This window comes from Cibotium barometz, chromosome 14 (assembly GCF_041138505.1).
Source record: "Cibotium barometz isolate CiBa-2024 chromosome 14, ASM4113850v1, whole genome shotgun sequence".
NCBI classification, from domain to species: domain Eukaryota; kingdom Viridiplantae; phylum Streptophyta; class Polypodiopsida; order Cyatheales; family Cibotiaceae; genus Cibotium; species Cibotium barometz.
Window position 1 is genome coordinate 9329208 of NC_141059.1, and position 19131 is coordinate 9348338.

The following is a 19131-nucleotide window of genomic DNA, read 5'->3' on the forward strand; positions in this document are numbered from 1 at the left end:
CGGATTCCATCATCACCTTCCATATGCCGTAGTTGCTCCCGTCCAACTGACGGTCCACCGGGAACGTGGGGAGTGTCGGGATCTTCACATGTCTCTCGGTCATCTCTAACAGATCTGCCATAGCGGGGATGTACTCTGAAAAGGGTGGGTGGGTGGGAACAAAGAAGAACTGATACCTGCAAGTGGCTGTCCAGCACATCAGCCTGCCTTCCTCTTGCTTCTCCTCTTCCCGAACAGTCCAAAACAGTCCACCAATCAGCCACAAAACAGCCCCCTCTTGCTCACACAAATCCCAAGACCTATCTAGAGCCTAGGGCTCTGATACCATGTCAGAATATGCAGCGGAGATGATGACCAAATCTGGGAACACAAGAGCAAAAGCAAAAAACGCAGGCAAAAAAACAGCACAAGAGAGAGACAGATGTAGGCGTGTAACTCTGCTCTATATACACAAGAAGATCCCGAGGAATGATACAAATGAGGTATGGGGGCTGGGGTCCTATATATACCTCCCATAGAGGGCAGTCGGCCAGCAGAAGGAATGCCCACGACTGATGAAAAGACCCACGACTGCATAAATGCAGTCGGCCAGCAAAACAGGTGCCCACGACTGGTAAAAGGCAGTCGGCCAGCAGCCCTGAAGCCCACGACTGATCAAGATCCAGTCGGCCAGCACTGGGGTGCTCCCGGCATCATCTGGCAGCCCTCCCAAGCCTCAGAAAAATGGGAAAAAATAGGGGAAAAATACGGAGAGTGGGGAAAAATGGGAAAACACCTCATAAGGGCGGGCACACCCACAACAAAGGCCTTGGTGTATAAATCTAGACAGGAGATGACTTCTAACAGTCGCCAAAAAGAATTATTCGGTTTATGGCAAAGAGCTTTTGGATGTGATCACAGCGCTCAAACATTGGAAGCCTTTCCTTTATGGACAGGTCTTCACAGTCAAAACAGACCACCAAGAACTTAAGTGGCTTCAAACCATGCCAAGTGCTCAGTGGAGTGATCGGCAAGCCAGGTGGAGTCAACTCTTCCAACAATTTGGAGGAATGATTGAGTACATCCTTGGTAAGCATAACCCAGTTTGCAGATGCTTAGTCGAAAGGCCAGCATCCAGGCAATGCACGAGTCTACCATTCTCGAAATCACGGGGAAGGACTTAGATAGCATGAAAGACCAGTATGTCGACTCCCCTGAGTTTGGTACTCAATATAATTTGGCCCTCACTTCTAAGCCTAGCCATTATTTAGTGCAGAACCGTTGGTTGTTCTTCAAGAACCGCCTCTGTGTCATTCGGGAAAAGTGATCAGCTCTTCTCCATGATACCCATGACTCCTTAGTTAGAGGACATAAAGGTATCAACAATACCCTTGAGAAATTAGAACGGTCCTTTTATTGGCCAAAAATGAGGCGTGATGTATATTCACATATTCAAGCCTGTAAGATTTGTCAAAAAGTTAAGGTTCCACACACAAAGAAGGTCGGGTTACTTCAACCTTTGCCTATTCCCAACGGACCTTTCATCGACATATCTATGGACTTTGTAGGGCCTCTACCAGCATCCATCGGATCCCGTAACACTCAGTGTTTCACCATTGTGGATCGCTTCAGTGAGTTCTGCATGCTCATCCCATGCAAGCATACGGCCACAGCTGAGGACGTGGATCCCGTAACACTCAGTGTTTCACCATTGTAGATCGCTTCAGTAAGTTTTGCATGCCCATCCCATGCAGGCATACCGCCACAGCTGAGGACGTAGCCCGTCTTTTTCTCAAACATTGGTACCCAATTTGTGATTTGCCTAGCACCATTACATCAAATAGAGATTCCAAGTTTGCCTCACATTTCTGGAGAGCATTACTCGAAAACTTTGGAACTAAGTTACAGTTGTCTAGTGCATTCGATCCACAAACAGACGACCAAACAGAAATCTATAACCAGTTGGCCTTTGATGTTCTCAAGTCATATTGTCATAACCAGCAGTGAACATTATCTTCCATTGGTCCAAGCCATCTTGAACGATACTCATTCATCCAGTGTGGACGGACCCCGTATGAAGCAGCCTTTGGGAGGCGGCAGTAGTACAGTGGATTATGTGATGGGATCCCGGGAGGCAGTAGATATGGTGTCTCACTTCACCGTACCACCATGCCCCATTGGGGCGGATCACACATACCTATCCCTCACTTTTAGGAGCTTATTGGAGACCCACCCACCCATCATACAACCACCACGCACTATTTTTCACTTCACTCAGGACCTAGCCGAGGTGTACGACTATCATGTTCATGATCAGCTATTTGCCTTAGATCCATCGGCACCCATGGCCATGCTCACCTCCCAGCTCTCACATGTACTTCACTCCGCAGCCGCGAGGAGTTTCCCATACCACATACAGACAGGACGGCCACCTACATCTGGGAGCATGCCCCAGAACCGATGGTATGATGATGAGTGCAGAAACCTTTACCGCAGTCTCCGAGTGCAGAGGGCTCGCGGGGAGATCACCCGGAGGCAGGCAGGCAGGAGGATGCATACTCTCACCCGCCGTAAGCGGCGAGCTTATGAGGAGGCTCAGTACTGGGACACATATCACATGCTCGCCGTAAGCGGCGAGCTTATGAGGAGGCTCAGTACTGGGACACATATCACATGCTCATGAGCAGAGATGCTGCTGCTGCTTGGAGGAGACTCAGAGAGCCCCGTCCTCCCACACCTATTGCCGATCCTCAGACCTGGCAGACATATGCAGAGAGACTTTATGATGTGCCTGCACAGCCCCCTATACCACAGCCCACAGAGCCATGCCCCACAGTCTCCACCTTCTTCACCCCACCTATGGTTAGGAGGGCCATATGCCGACTCCAACATGGATGGGTGACAGATCATACAGGATTACAGGGAGAGCATCTCATCTATGCTATTGATACATTGGCACCATTTCTTGCTCATCTCTTCAACAGAGCTCTGTCAGAGGGGTTTCCAGCTGAGTGGACGATGCACACTATTGTGCCTATCCATAAAGCGGGAGATGTACTAGACCCCGGGAACTACAGGACCATCATGATTGGCCATATATTGGCCAAACTATACGGGGCAGTTTTGGAGGCAGAGCTGAGCACTCATGCAGAGGTTGGGGGATTGAGAGCAGCAGGCCAGGCAGGCTTCCGTCGAGCCTTCTCGACCATCGACCACATTTTTACATTGAGGTGCCTGATTGATCAGGCCAAGGCACGGAGGCAACGGCTCTATTGTTGCTTTGTGGATTTCCGCAAGGCATTTGATACTGTGTCCAGAGAGCGCCTCTTTCGGCGACTACAGACACTAGGCATACCTTCAAACATGATGTGGGGCATATACAGGCTATATGAGCAGGTCTTTGGGAGAGTCCGATGCCCAGGAGGCTCGTCCGACACAGTTGCTAGCAACATTGGTGTGAAGCAGGGGTGCCCGCTCTCCCCCACGCTCTTTGGGCTCTATATTGATGAGGTGGTCGACTACATCACACAAGGAGGAGGCTCTGGGGTTGAGCTATCAGGTATTACTGTCCATGTTATGCTTTATGCTGATGACATCATCTTGGTATCTGACACGCAGGTTGGGCTTCAAAGACACCTTGTGGCTCTTGATGACTTCTGCGCACAGCAGGGGCTCACAGTGAACCTTGGGAAAACCAAGGTTATGATCTTCCACACTTCACCCGCAGTCAGGAGCCACACTACTCTCACATTAGCAGGAGGGCGGGTCGAGGTGGTGAGCTCTTATGTTTACCTTGGCATCACATTTACTAGCTCAGCTGGATGCTTCTCCATGGCTCAGGCAGTCCGAGACAGAGTGACCCGGGGGTATGCAGCTATTGCTAGCCTTGAGCGTCAGTGTTATCAGGCACATTTTCAGGAACCCCGCACGAAGGGGTGGCTCTTTGATACATTAGTGACACCAGCCTTGATGTATGCAGCAGCGGTTTGGGCACCAGGGCTTGCAGCCTCCACATGGGTACAGCTGGAGAGACCACAGATCTTGATGCTCTCGAGGATGATACGTAGCAAACCATCCGTCCCGCACGACATTGTTCGAGCTGAGTTTACTGCACCACCTATGGCAGTGGAGGCATTGTTCCAGACGATCTCCTTTATATACAGGATGAGGGAGATGCCCATGGAGAGATTATCCCGCCGAGCTTTTGAGGCATCCAGACAGCTGGCCGAGGCTGGACACACTGGATCTTGGTATGCACAGATGCTACAGTGGTTCTCACATCATGGTATAGACATTGAGCGGTTGCCACCTTTTCAGTATGATCAGTCTGCTCCACGGGGTTACCTCTCTCTCAATGAGAGGAACAGAGTGATGAGACAGGACATATGGCAACACTACATACACGAGACATGGATAGCACCAGAGAGCCCACTACCACCGAAGATGCTGTACTACAGAGACCACTTTATGAGCATCTCAGGGGATGGGTTTATACATCGACCGCGGTACATGGATGTATACATGCCACACAGCTCTCGCGTTGCTATTGGACAGCTACGAGTCTCATCACATCAGCTAGAGATAGAGGCTGGGAGAGCGGCACGGGTTCCTAGAGCTAAGCGGATATGCAGATTGTGCCGCGAGGAGGTGGAGACTGAGGATCACTTTGTACGTAGATGTAGAGCCCACCAGGGGGTCAGAGATAGATATGCAGGATTGTTTGAGGAGCACTCTTCACTACATCAGTTGATGGAGGCCTCGGACCAGCGACAGCTTGGCAGACTACTACTAGAGCTTCATAGTTCTCGAGAGAGACTCCTCCAGACACCCGCTCCCACTAGGGGTGGGAGACAGTCCCAACTCACAGATTTCTTCCAGAGAGCTATGCCAGTGCTAGCTGAGGTACCACGTGGGGTGACCGCACAGAGAGCAGAGGAATTGAGAGCCAGGAGGAGACCTAGACAGACTGGACATAGAGCACCCCGACTCTGTCACCGAGAGATAGCAGCTATCCGAATGAGACACCAGATGGAGACACAGGAGAGGCTAGCTCGCTTTCATTCAGACTCAGGGTACATGTTCATACCATTCACAGCCTCAGCATCGGCGATGTATGATATCTTATATCCCTCTTATGGCACTGGATGGAGTTAGACATAGATCTGCATAGCATGCTTGTACCACCCCTTCAGCATATAGAGATGCATCTTGCCTTAGCACTCCATCCACATCCCCACCCCCCTTACATTGTTTGTATATGGGCTCCACCGATCCATGATGATTCACAGTTGTATCCAGACACATGCACACTTTTTCTTTTGTTTCTTTTCTTCCGATGACCGGAAGAACACAGTTGTATTATTTTTTGTCTCATAGGCCGACTTTGGCCTCTCGTAGACGTTAATATATCTCTCTCTCTTCTCTTTTGACGAGATTGATGTCTCCATCTCTTGAGGCTAATAAAACGACGGAAGCATTTTCCGAAATCATTGAATCAGTGAAGGACCGCTTGACCAAAGCACAGGAATCTTATAACATACAGGCAAATAAGTCTAGACGAGATGTCCACTTCAAAGACGGGGATTGGGTCTATCTACGCATCATGAAAAAGAGATTGAAACAAGTGGGCAAACGTTGTCCCAAGCTTTTATTCCGTAGTTTTAGACCTTTCCCAATAGTTAAAAAGATAAGTGACGTCTCCATGAAGTTAAAGTTGCCTAACAGTTGGACGATGCATGATGTTTTCCATGTTTCTTGGCCAAAACCATATGTTGGACCAGAAGTGTTTGATGTTTCAGATGAACAGTAGCCAAACGTGGTAGACGAAGTAAAAGTCATCGAGCCTGAGCAGATCCTTCTTTATCATTGGAAGCATGGTTCCGGTTGACGGCGGATACGTCAATTCTATACGAAGTTCCGAGATCGAGGTACTCACGAAGCCGTTTGGCTAGACGAGGAGTCCTTTCAAGAGTACTCCCAGTTGTTGGTGGACTACTTGGAAGCCATGAACCTACCACCAAGCTAAACAGGAGGGAATGTCACATGCACTCTGCACTGTAGTGCATGGTGACAAGATGGCTCATCGTCATCAGTGCAACATTTTATATTATTAGTACTCTTTTAGGATGATATTTGTCGTACGCCGTGACCCCATTGTAATCCTCAATCCAAGATAAGTCAGACACGAGCTACGTAGGTCATTCTCAACCTTAGACAGTCAGTCGATCAGTCCAAGTCCCTTAACCCACTTGAAGAGATGAATTCATGCATGTAGAAGGGTGTCCAGTGCTTCATGGGACATGTCGGGTATTATCGACGATTCATTTTTATGTATGCGGATATTGCTCGACCCCTTTATGGACTCCTTATTGTTTTCGAGTGGAAAGAAGAATGCCAAAGGGCCTACACCACACTTAAAAAAGCATTGGCAAGCGCTCCAATCCTCAGATCCCCCAATTGGGATCTCATCCTCCACGTCCAAATAGATGCCTCGAAAATTGCTATAGGATGCATGCTGGACCCCAACCAAGTGAACATAAGATGGACTTCCCCCATCATTGCCAGCTGCTAACTCAACGAAGCCAAGAGGAATTACACCATAACTTAGAGAGAGGGATTATAACTGAGAGAGAGGGATTAGCTATGGTTTACATGGTTAAGAAGTTCCGCCACCTTGTGCTAAGTGGCTTTATAAAGATGTCGGCCATTTGCTCTTCAGTCTTCACATACTGCGAATCCACTGCAAATCCACTGTGCCATCCAACAATTTCTCTCTGACAAAATGATAGTGGACCTCTATGTGTTTGGTTCGCGCATGAAAAATTGGATTCTTGGCCAACGTATGCTGCTCATGTTGTCACAATGAATGACAACCTTGCCATCAATAGGCTCACCCAAATCATAGCAGCCATCAAAATTTATCTATTATTATTCCCATAATTTACAACATTTATTCGGCATTTTTACATCATTCTATATTTTGCCTGGACAAGTGCAGCCGGCCAGCTCTGTAGCCAACCGACCAGCACCCCTTGTCCATATAAATAGCTGAGCATGTAGTCCTTTCATTCATTCGTATCATATTCAGCCTTGAAGACCTCATCACTTGGAGCCTTCAACACAAGGAGCATAAGCGATTGCAGAATTCATCCTTCAGCGTTTTCCTCATCAGCGCATCTGGGAGCATCAACGCTTGAGCAATTCAGCCTCTATGCGGAAAAACGCAACATCTGCAGCATTCAGCCTTCAGTACCCCTTGCATTTTCAGCATTCATACAGTTTTCAACACCCTCATATGCATCGTTTTGCTACAACCACTTGGTGAAGGTAAAACTCAGCATTCATACTCATTTTCAACATTCATACATAGTCTAGAACAGTCCCAATCAGCCCCTTCTCTCAGCCTCAGATTTGCAACCTTCCTACATCTATTGGGAAGAGTGCATAGGCTCGAGATTGGTCATCATTGGTGCTTCTACAGCCGTGTAAAGTTCAGCCCGACTCTTGGTCCTCCGAGATCTTGTGTTTGGCTTATCGTTAGTCCACAATCAGACTCTTCAACGAAATAAAGCAAATACTATTCCGGTAACGGGATAGGGGGCCCTTCAATGGGTGATTCGGGACCCCATACGGTGTATAGTTACTATCTCTCTCTCTCTCTCAAATCTCTTAAAGTTTGAAGTCATAAAGTGGATTGCTAAACTCGCGAAACTCGACATACAAAAGGCGGTGTGAGCATTTGTGTGACAGGATACTCAAATTACAAATACTTCCGCTGCATGTTCCAGGTAGAAACCCGGTCTTAAAATCGGACACAAAGGTGTCCCAATCATAGTCCGATAAGCCAATGTAAGAATCTATGTGCAAATGGGACCAATTTTGCCACCAAGTGACTGCATAACCTGTAAGGTGTGGAGCCGCCAGATGGACTTTGTCTTGGGTATCTATGATCTTGGAAAATGGAAAGTGGACAACATATTGGTGAATAAACTGAGTCACAACCAAATGGTCGCACTTGCCGTCGTACTTGGTGAAGTTCGGTGAGACACGGATAACTATTGTCAAGGCTATGGCTGGGGTTGTGGAGGATTGATAAGGGTGGAAAGAAGTTACCAGAGTCCGGAGTGTCTGTTGGAACTGGTCCCTCAAGTCTTCTCGGGCCCATCCCTCATGGTTCGCATTCACTTTGAGCTCTGCCCACAATCGCTCCTCTTCGGCCTTGCGTTTGGCTTCTCTGCCAGCTATTCAGCCAGTCTTGCTTCACGGTCTCGATCTTCTTTTTCAATCATCCATCGACACCATTGTTCCATTGAGGAACTTTGTTCTTTAGGTGTCTCCTGCTGGGCCACGGTTGCCTATAATTCTGCCAGTTTTTTTCCCACTTGGACTCTTTCGAGTTGAATCTGGAGTTGCCTTATCTGCTCCTTCAACTTATGGTTGTCTTCATCTTCTTTTTGCAGAAGCGTTTCTTCGAATGATTCTTCTTCTTTAGTGATGTCTTCGAAGCTTGATGCCATAGTGGATGGGCGAGAGGTTTTTCCGTTCTCAGCTTTACCATCCACAGGATGCTCTCACCCTAGGTTGCCTGGCCAAGCTCAAATACCAATGTAGCATACACCGAGCTAGGACCGTGTGAAACAACGAAGCCTTCTTTAAACTTGAGTTTAGTGAGTCTTTCGCAATCATTTAAAACAACATACATGAATCTGAAAGAGGTGTAGTAGAGACAACGCCAGATGGGGTCCCGAATTACCCACTGAAGGGCCCCCCCTGCAAGCAGGAGTATTTGCTTTATTTCTTCTTCTGGAGAACTGTATACAAGCTAAACTGTGTCCATAAGACTGAGTGGACAAACTGACTGACTGACCGCCAAACGCAAGGACAAAGCGACCAAATGCTAGGCAGAACTGTGCATAAGCTGTAGGTGACTACGAAGCTATCTTCAAAGAGGATACACCTGCCGAGCCTGAGGCTTGGTGTGCTGAATACTCCTGAAGAGATTGAGCTTCTTTGCCTTGGGCTAAAAGCACAAGAGTGGCTATAGGTATGCAAAGGCTAAAGCCCATACAGACATGCTTGACTGACTTTTCTTGAATCTCTGATTTTATCTTATGATTTTATGATTCCAGAGTGCTGGTCAGCTGCATGTATATGCTGTCACAACTGGTTTATTGTAGCATTTAATGCTGGTTGGGCTGAGTGGGCTGGTCAAACTGCTGGCCAACTGGCTGCAAAAACCTGGCCGATCACAATCTGACCTAGCCGACTGCTGCCCAGGCCCACAAGGGCTGCCGACAGGTCTTATATGGAGGCTAGGGGTGTCGAGTGCCCCTTGCAAGGCTTGCCCATTCTTTGGGCTGCCTTGAGGCTGGCCCCAACTACATGAATGAAACTAATGCTTCATTGATGCATACTACAGCTATGGTTGACATCTACATGCACCTATATGATGAACACTTCTTGAATCCTCCACAATGGGTTAAGAGGACTGACCTGACACTAACCTCTATGGTTGGGAGACTGACCTACGTAGCTCGTGCCTGACATGTCCCAGACTGGGACTCACAAAGGGGTCACGGCATACGACAAAATATCCTAACAGGTACTACTTCTGTACATGATTCTTGCCCTATTGATGCGCCAGTTTCTCATCATGTACCATAGGACATCATCAATCCCTGATTAGGACAACATTTAGGCATCATCAGTAGTGGTAGCATTACCGTCAGCATCAAATTAATAGCATCAGCGTCAACACCATCATCAGCATCAGCATCATCATCAGCATCACAACATCAGCATCATCAGCATCATCAGCATAAGCATGAAGCGAGAACTCTGTCGGCAGCCAGAAGGTATTCATGTGGCAGGCGGCTAGTGTCAAGTGAAGGCCAACACAAGGAGGGGCAGCATTGATGATAAAGCGCAGCATTTACAGGTGTTTACTCATGAATTTTTGTCCAAGAGCTGGCCAACAGCTCCTGTAGCACCTCAACATATTATATAAGAAAAAGTCATCAAGTTAAGTCATTCAGAAAGTCGTTCATTCATCCATCAGTATAGTGGAAGTCATCTAAGGGGCCAGAGGTCACCCCTTTGGGGCTGACCAAGGGCCCAACCATGTACAGACATAAAGTCACCTTTCTCTACCATATGAAATACAAGAAAACCTGACACCAACTCTCTCTCTCTCCTCTATCTTAATCATGTTTAAATCAGCATCTTGTTCTTAATCAGGCTTAGGGCTGTGGATCAGGACAGCAAAGGCTTCCCCGCATGCAACAGTGTACGTCTTTGAAGGCTGCACCAGAAGGAAGGTCACATGTGCTAATAATTCTTCTTATCTCCCGACAAACAGATTGGTGAGATCATACTCACAGCCACAGATGGTTCAGATATATGCATTACAAATGCACTCTATGTACCACAAATAAAGAAGAATTTGTTGCCAGTCTCCTCTTTTGCTAAAAGAGGCTATGCAGTCCACTTTGAGGACGAACATATAATACATAGTCGGCACACCCTTGCCCAAGTAGAGCCACCTTGCCCAGCAGAGAGAATGAATTCGAACCCCAACATCTAAATTATATGATATAAATATCAACAAAAAAGAAATGCATGCATGTATACACAGATACATGTGCATATACAGACAAGTACGCGCACACGCACACATACACACACACACACTATATTCTTTCATTGCACTATGCTTCAAGAATCAAAGAACACTTAAAAGCTAGGCAATAAAGAATCAACATAAGAAGCACCAAGAAGTTGATAGACAGCATTGGTGCCTACCTGTGGAACTTGAGTGGTTTTACCACAGCCTGTCTCCCCGCATATGATGGTGACTGGATTCTCGGCAATAGCCTCCATGATCTCTTGCTCCATCATTATAATGGGAAGCTTTTTCCTTACATTTTCTACCTCCTCTGTTCTTGAAATATGCACAACTACGTTAGGGCTTCTGTCCAAGATAACTCCATCCGCCCTAGCATTTTCTGCAATTTGATGAGCATTGAAAAATCCCCCATTGAGATTGTCAAATTCACTCTTAGCAATTTCATCTCCCACCATATTAATAGGATCTGTTGCCTTTCTGCTTTTTTTTTGCTTTTTCTTTTTCTTAGAAGCAGGTCTTGTGTCCTTGATGCCATCAGGGTTACACTCTAGGAGCTCTTTATGAGCTCTTTTAGCTTTCTTTGATGGTAGGGCCAGTACTGCCTTAGGTTTTTCTTCAATAAGAGATCCATCACCTGTGAGATCTATCTTAACATTTCTGGTGCTATTGACAAGCTCGGAAAGCTCCGTGCTGATTGTTTCTGTGCCAACAGCAGTTTGATCTTCCAACGCTGACTTCCACTTAGCGTGCATCTTTTCCTTCTTCCTTGAAAGAGGCTGCATGGGCTCCAATAGCTCTCCCCCGCCTTCACAGCTGTCAATGTGTTTCTCTGTCTCATCCTCTTCGAGATCTCCAGCTTCTCCAGTCCTTTCACGTAAAAGTGGAAGTTCAGATGGGATTCTCAATCCTGCACGTTCATAATGAATAGCCCTTCGAAGCTTCTCTCGCATGCTCTCTCTCTGCACAATACACAAAACACAGGCTCTACTATTGAAACAAACAGACCTATTTTTTTTTTTTTAATTAACAAGATATGCACTTGGAATAGATTAGTTTTCCATATACTAACCTGCCCACGTGTACCAGAGGCGTGCAGCAGAGCATAGGCATTTTCAACCAGCTTGTACTTTCTGAACTTTTGTCAAGAACCAAGGTGGATAGCTTTGCAAGGCCAAGAGCCCAATGGTCTCCTAATGGTGAATGATGCATGGATTGAGACGTATAAACAAGGCCTAATGTTGTCTCCTCAAGATTGATTGAACATAGATGTCCGTACCGACAATCACATAGACCTATATACCTTCATAAGACATATATATACTAGCACAGGGGCCTATTGATCTATCTAGATGCTTACACCATCACATCTCTGCACACATTTTACATGGCCTAAAACCCCCAACACTATGTTTTTAACAACTCAAAACTTGCTCGCGTAATCAACATGAGAAAAAGGCTGATAAGAAATGTGCCATTGGGAAACTTTCATGGTGACGGATACTCAAGAGTAGCTAGAACTTCCAGACTTTTCTCCTTCTTCTCCTTTTCGTCCTGAAACACACACACACACACCCTGTTAGGTGAAACTTGGCTATATAACCTAAAGTTCAGTGTAGGGACCCCCCTTATCCAGTACCACACTTTGCAAACTATGCAGAATTTTCCTATGCCGTGTACAGAATGCAAAAACTTCTACAAGAAATACTGGTAACATTCTTTTTTAGTTGAACAAAAATGCAGCAAAGTATTGGCTTTTACTTAAACATACGCGAATGTATGTATGTCTGTATGTATCTATGCATGCATGCATGTATTATGTACGTATGTTTATGTATGTATGTATGCACATGTTGATAAAACCGATACTTTTTCTGCATTAAACACATGTATGTATGTATGTATTAATCGATGGGCTAACTAACCTGCAACCGACGTAATTTTCTCTGCTGGTTTTTGGAGAGGCGGGGAGCTTTTGATCTTAGCAATGGTTGATCCTGTCACGGTGAGAAGAAATTAAATGACAATAGTAGTTGGAATTATTCAAATGATTCAGAGAGCAAGTGTTAAGAGATTCTACCGCGTTTCTTTTGTGCTTCTTCTTGGGGCGAGCAGGCAGCATGAGGGCATTGCAAGCATCCTCACTCTCCATCTTCCAGAAACGCATGGTCTGTCGTCCCTGCTGTCATGAAATAAGGCCCCAAAACATAATTTCTTAATTAATGCGTGGTGTTGTTAAATTTTTTATTCACAGCCTTATGTTAAACCACGCTTTCAAAAAATGGAGAAGTTCCAATTATTATTATGGCAAATAAACACGTGTCATTGTGCATGCTGTTACTCTTATTCGACGGTCTTCTCTCTATATATCACATTCACCAAGATCTCTCTCTCTCCCGCTCTCTCTCTCTCTAAACGAAAGAGGGGTCTGGATACTCTCTCTCTCTCTCTCTCTCTCTCTCTCTCTTCCGCTCTCTCAGGCATGTTCTTCAGGGAGCTGTGGACACCCCCTTCACTGATGTATACCATTTTATACCCCCAGTATGGTACAGGATGGAGCTAGCTAGGTTGCATATCATGATTGTATACTCCATGCATATAGCTTTGCATTTCTCCTAGTAGTAGAGCTCCATCCCCTGCACACCCAGATTCAGTTTTTTTTTTGCTATTCAGTACTTTTTCATTTTGTTGGGATGACAGAGGATACCCCATATAGGTACTCCGATTTGTCTCATAGGCCGAGTTCGGTCTTTTGGAAGACGTTAATAAAATCTTTCTTTCTTTCTTTCTCTCTCTCTAAACGAAAGAGGGGCCTGCCCGCTGCCTGCCTGTGCCCCCCTTCGCCTCTACGCCGCCCTGCCCTGCTTCGCTTTTGCCGCCCTGCCCCCCTTCGCTCGCGCCACCCTGCCCTGCTTCGCTTTTGCCGCCCTTCCCCCCTTCGCTCGCTCGCCCCCCCTCCCGCTACCTGCCTATGCCCCCCCCCCCCCCCCGCCTTTGCGCCGCCCTGCCCTGCTTCTGCGCTACCCTGCCCTGCTTCACTTCTGCCACCCTGCCCTGCTTCTGCGCCGCCCTGCCCCACTTCGCTTCTGCTCTCTCTCTCTCCCTCCCTCCCTCTTCGCTATTCGCCCGCCTCTCTTCCCGCCTGGGTTGGCCTGTCCCTCCGCCTCGCTTTTCCCACTCACCCTTCCTCAGGCCCCCAAGGCAGCAACATAACTCTCTCTCTCTCTGCTGAATCTCCTCTCTTTTCTCTCTTCTCTCTCTCTTTCTCTTTCTCTTTTGCTTTCTTTTTCTCTTTTCCCTACATGACTTGAACCCCCCCCCTCCCTGCTGCTGCTGTTTCGCGCTAGTGTCATGGATTAATTCAGTCCATAGGCTGTGGGAAGTTCTGCAAAAAGTCATGGCCAAGACCGGGTTTAAAGAGGAGCTCGTGAAGGTGGAGGACAAGCTCAGCACAATTATCAAAGAAAACAAGAAGATGGTCGACTCTTCCGTTACCGCAATCATAAACCACCTCTCCAAACTCGAGAAGGGATTTGACAAAATCCAAGAGCTTGAAGAGAGAACATCGAAGCAAGAGGCTGAGATTTCAACCTTAAAGGAGGAACTAGTGGAGGCCAAATTGCATGCTAAAAGTCAAGCGGCTAAAATCTCAGCCCTCAAAAAGGAGTTGGAAGCCACTTCAAAAAGCAAGCTTGAGGATGGAAAATTTTAGCCCTCCTTTATTGAAGAGCTGAATACCATCAAGGAACAAATGAGGATCATTCGAGAGGAGGAGGAGCAACATAAACAGAAGACATCTTCATGGGTGGAGGTGATCACAAAGACACAAAAGAAGATGGACGAGGCGGAGAAATGGATCGAGGTCGCCAAGAAAGGGAAAGGTAAAGAATCGCCACCCATCCCCACTCCCACCATTATCAACATGACCCTTGAAGAGGAGCAAAGGAGGAAGACCCGGGCCTTACATGTACGAGTGTCCGGTCTAAAAGACCGTGATGATGCGGAAGGGGAAACCAAGGAGCTCTTCTCTATGATGGGCATTGAAGCCACGCACACAAAGGCATGGAGAGTGGGAAAGAAGATAGAAGGTAGTGGTGAATCTTCTAAGGAGAGAGCACTTATCATTCGTTTCCCCTCCATGGAAGCGAAGAAGGACTTCTTGAAGAGACGTCCTACACTCAAGAAGACGGGAATATTTCTTGGAGATGACCTCACACTCTCGCAACTTGCCCACATGAAAGAAGTTATGCCCGAGATAAGGGCAGCCCGAGAGAAAGGGAAAGTGGCCTTCTATAGAGATGGTAGAGTGGTGATTATGGAGAGGCGCTCTTCATGACGGCGCGAGACCTATGGGACTACACTCAAAGTTGCTACTTGGAATTGTAATGGATCTCTACGCCTTGATGTAGGGGCTTTTGAGGATAGTTTCACTGGGAGGGACGTCATCTTCTACTGTGAGACGCATCAGGCTCCTGGACAGTCCATGCCACATGTTAGTGGATACCGATGGGAGACAGCCTGTAGACAGGAGACTCGTTCAGAGCATAGAAGACAGGGCTCAGGAGGAGTGGCAGTATTGTTTAGAGAGGAGCTACAGCCACTGATACATATAGTCCGCAGAGATGAGCAGGCTAGGTAATGTGGGTTAGACTGAGGGCAGAGACGGGCAGATATCTCTACATTGCTATATGCTATTTTGCTCCTAGTACATCAGTGTATGCATCACCTAACGGGCAGTCTCCCTTTTCTATTTTGGATGATGACATTTGGGAGTTCTCCAGGGATGGTGACATCATTCTCCTGGGGGACTTCAATGCCAGGACCGCCCATAACCAGACAATATTTTATGATACCTCAGAGGAGATGTTGAGGGAGCTTGATGTTAGGGATATGGGCCTATCTAGACTCTCACAGGATGAGGAACATACAGTGTATGGGCGGTATTTGATAGACATAGGGACTGCACATGGATTGGCCATCCTGAATGGCCTACAGAGATTCCCGACATTGGGCGGTTTCGTCCCCACACACACTCGTTATACCTTTACGAGGGAGACTGACACCGTGTACACGGATGAGATATACAGACGCTTATGTGCCGAGGAGCCGGGACGGCCATTAGATGAGCTCACTCAGATGTTGATAGAGACGCTTCATGCTGTAGCATCAGAGGCATATCCCCATAGTCAGCCTACACGGAGACGATCTGGGAACATGCCCTAGAACAGTTGGTATGATGAGGAGTGCAGAGAGATGAGGATCAGATTACAGAGAGAGGTGCTCATGGGTGTTACCACTCACAGACAGTCACGGATTACCTTTCGGCACCTAGTGCGACGGAAGAAGAGGGCTTATCTTGCTCAGTTAGAGAGGGATTTGTATCAGTTATTTATGAGTCAGGACTCAGGCGAGGCATGGAGACTATTCCATGAGCATTCACCATCACCAGCCATTACCTCCACAGAGATTTGGGGTGAGTATGCAGCATCCCTGTACACAGCAGCAAGACAGCCACCCCTGCCAGACCCATCGGAGCCATGCCCAGAGACGTGTGCTTTCTTTACTGCTGAGATGGTAAGGAAAGCTATTGACAGGATGAGGACTGGGAGAGCATATGATCATGATGGTTTGGTAGCAGAACACTTTATTCATGCCAGAGATATGCTTGCAGAGCTTATTGCTATGATGTTTAACCGAGCCATGTGTGAGGGTTTTCCTGAGACTTGGAATTTGTCCACGATTGTGCCTATCTTCAAGTCAGGGGATCCCATGCTTCCTGGGAACTATCGTACCATCATGATTGGTCACACACTAGCTAGATTATATGCATCTATTCTTAGGCAGGAGTTGAGTAGATGGGCAGAGAGAGAGGGCATACGTGCATCAGGGCAGGCAGGGTTCAGGAGAGGTTTCTCCACTCTTGACCATATCTTGACACTCATAGCTATTATTGAGGAGGGCAGATTATATGGCAGGAGGATTTATTGTTGCTTTGTGGATTTCCGCAAAGCTTTTGACACAGTACCGAGAGCCAGACTGATGCGCAGACTACAGGAGATGGGAGTGCCCACAAAGCTGATTTGGGGAATCATGGCTTTATATAGGACAGTTGTGGGGCAGGTACGTACTACTCAGGGTATATCTGAGATGGTTCACTCCACTATTGGGGGAAACAGGGCTGCTCCCTTTCTCCCACCTTATTTGGGATATACGTGGATGAGGTTTCAGACTATGTAGAGCGGGAGGATGACAGAGGAGCACAGCTAGCAGGGACATGGATTCCGTTGTTATTGTATGCTGATGATATTGTGCTAATCTCAGATTCTCCAGAGGGGATGCAGCGTCATTTGGATGCATTGCACACGTTTGCACAAGACAGTGGATTGTCTGTTAACCTTGGTAAAACCAAGGTGATGGTGTTTAACACCACAGCACAGTGGGTTAGGAGGTCAGTACCCACCTTTACATATGGTCAAGAGATAGTGGAGTATACAGATGCATACTTACCTTGGTGTGGTTTTTAGTGGCCCACTATTTTCCTTGATCAGAGCTTATGCAGCATTGGGGAGACTAGAGAGGATGTGTTCGCAGGTTCAGTTTCGGGAACCTCGAACAAAGCTCTGGCTCTTTGACACTTTGGTCACTTCAGCCATGCTGTATGGAGTGGAGATATGGGGACCCTCAGTGGATCACCACAGCCGAGCTGGTAGCACTGATGGATGGAGACGTATGGAGAGGCCCTTGGTTTCTATGATTTCCCGGATGATTAGGGCCAAGGCCTCCGTACCACATGATATTATCCTTGCAGAGATGGCTGCCCCCCCATTGGTAGTAGAGGCACTCACTCGATCAGTCTCCTTTATACATAGCACTTGGGCTCTCCCTAGAGACAGATATGCTCGCTTAGCCCTGGAGTCTTCACGACAGTTGGCATCACAGGGAGACAGATCATGTTGGTATGCACAGATGACAACTTGGTTCCAGCTGCATGGCTTTAGTATGGACAGGCTACCTCCATTTCAGTACTCCCTGGATGCACCCTCCCTCTCTCTCACACGGGCAGAGATTACCAGACTTATCAGGCAGGACTTGATTCAGCTCGACACTAGGAGGACATGGATACAGCTGACACACGAGCTTGGTACGAAGATGGCTTTCTATAGAGATCATCTTCTCCAGCTCACACAGGATGGGTTTGTGATTAGACCTAGCTACATGGATACTCATCTTTCTCATGGGGTACGGTGTGCTATTGGTCAGATGCGCACATCCTCACACCAGCTAGAGATTGAGACTGGCAGATTCAGAGGAGTACCAGGCTCCAGCTGAGGCCAAGATTTGTCAATTGTGCCAGATGGAGCCAGAGACAGAGTTACATTACATATGTCACTATCCATTATATTATGAGATACGAGGCCATTTTCACTGCCTGTTTAGAGAGGGTTTCGGACCACTTTCTAGAGTCATGAGATACCAGGATCAGAGATGCCTCGGATTATACTTGCTGGAGCTTCGTAGACATAGAGAGGGTCTCTTGAGAGGGAAGGGATCAGAGAGGGAGAGACACCTACAGAGGCAGATTACAGACTTCTTTCGACCAGAGATTGAGCAGTCAAGCCAGCAGGCATTGCAGCTAGTCCCAGAGTATAGCCGCACCAGAGGTACACTGATTGATCGGGCTATAGAGCTAGGGCGGTCTAGGCGCCCCAAGATGAGAGGCCCATCTCGACACCGGCCGAGACTACAACAGAGGATCAGGACCATACTAGCACGGCATGGGAGACGTCCAGTCAGAGTACTCACCATGGAGGACATTGAGGATATCCGCCATCAACCGATGAGAGACATCTTTGGATAGTGAAGTGTATGATGCTTACCTTTGTTGCTGGAGTTTTCCTCCCAGATGTTATCCATTAGGAGCTCCTAGTACCGTACTTTTCCTCATAGTTGTTTCAATTTCAGTTAGTTGTTTTTAGCTTTTCTTACACAGACATTGTATCAGATCCACCAATTGTTGTAAACTTTTTGGTCTCATAGGTCATTTTGGCCTTCTAAAGACGTTAATATATCATTTCATTTCATTTCTCTCTCTCTCTCTCATCCCAGCATAGACGGAGGTTGCAGCGGCAGATTCGGATTATTCTTGCGAGGCATGCGGGACACCCAGTCAGGGTGCTGACCACAGAGGATATTGAGGAGATCCGCCAGTGTCCGATGCGGCACATATTATGAGATGGAGGCACCTCCATAGTGTACCCCTCCGTCCCACATGATATTGTATCCTCTCACTATATTCCACTCACCTCCATAGCATACCCCCCCCTCGCTATATTCCAGTTCCAGTTTCATTTTCTAGGTGCCAGTAGTATCATCTTTATTTTTCATTTTCTGGGTTTTTTTATCCAGACATTGTATCAGATCCACCATGATGTAACTTTTGGTCTCATAGGTCATTATGGCCTTTTGAAGACGTTAATATAACATTTCATTTCATTTCATTTCTCTCTCTCTTCATTGATGTATACCATTTT

General features: G+C 47.1%; 1 protein-coding gene across 2 annotated transcripts in view; it reads right to left on the bottom strand.

Annotated features, from left to right (window-relative positions):
• Positions 1-19131, bottom strand: part of LOC147631645 (uncharacterized) — a 62150-nt gene that overhangs the window by 38109 nt on the left and 4910 nt on the right. The window contains exons 2-6 of one of the 2 annotated variants that reach the window (XM_086808164.1): positions 12681-12782; positions 12526-12597; positions 12105-12154; positions 11673-11733; positions 10780-11562 (exon numbers count right to left, since the gene is read on the bottom strand). In XM_086808164.1, the coding sequence (XP_086664290.1) occupies positions 10780-11562; positions 11673-11733; positions 12105-12154; positions 12526-12597; positions 12681-12782 (1068 nt within the window). The remainder of the gene's footprint in view (positions 1-10779; positions 11563-11672; positions 11734-12104; positions 12155-12525; positions 12598-12680; positions 12783-19131) is intronic. The other variant, XM_086808165.1, reaches the window with a different exon arrangement.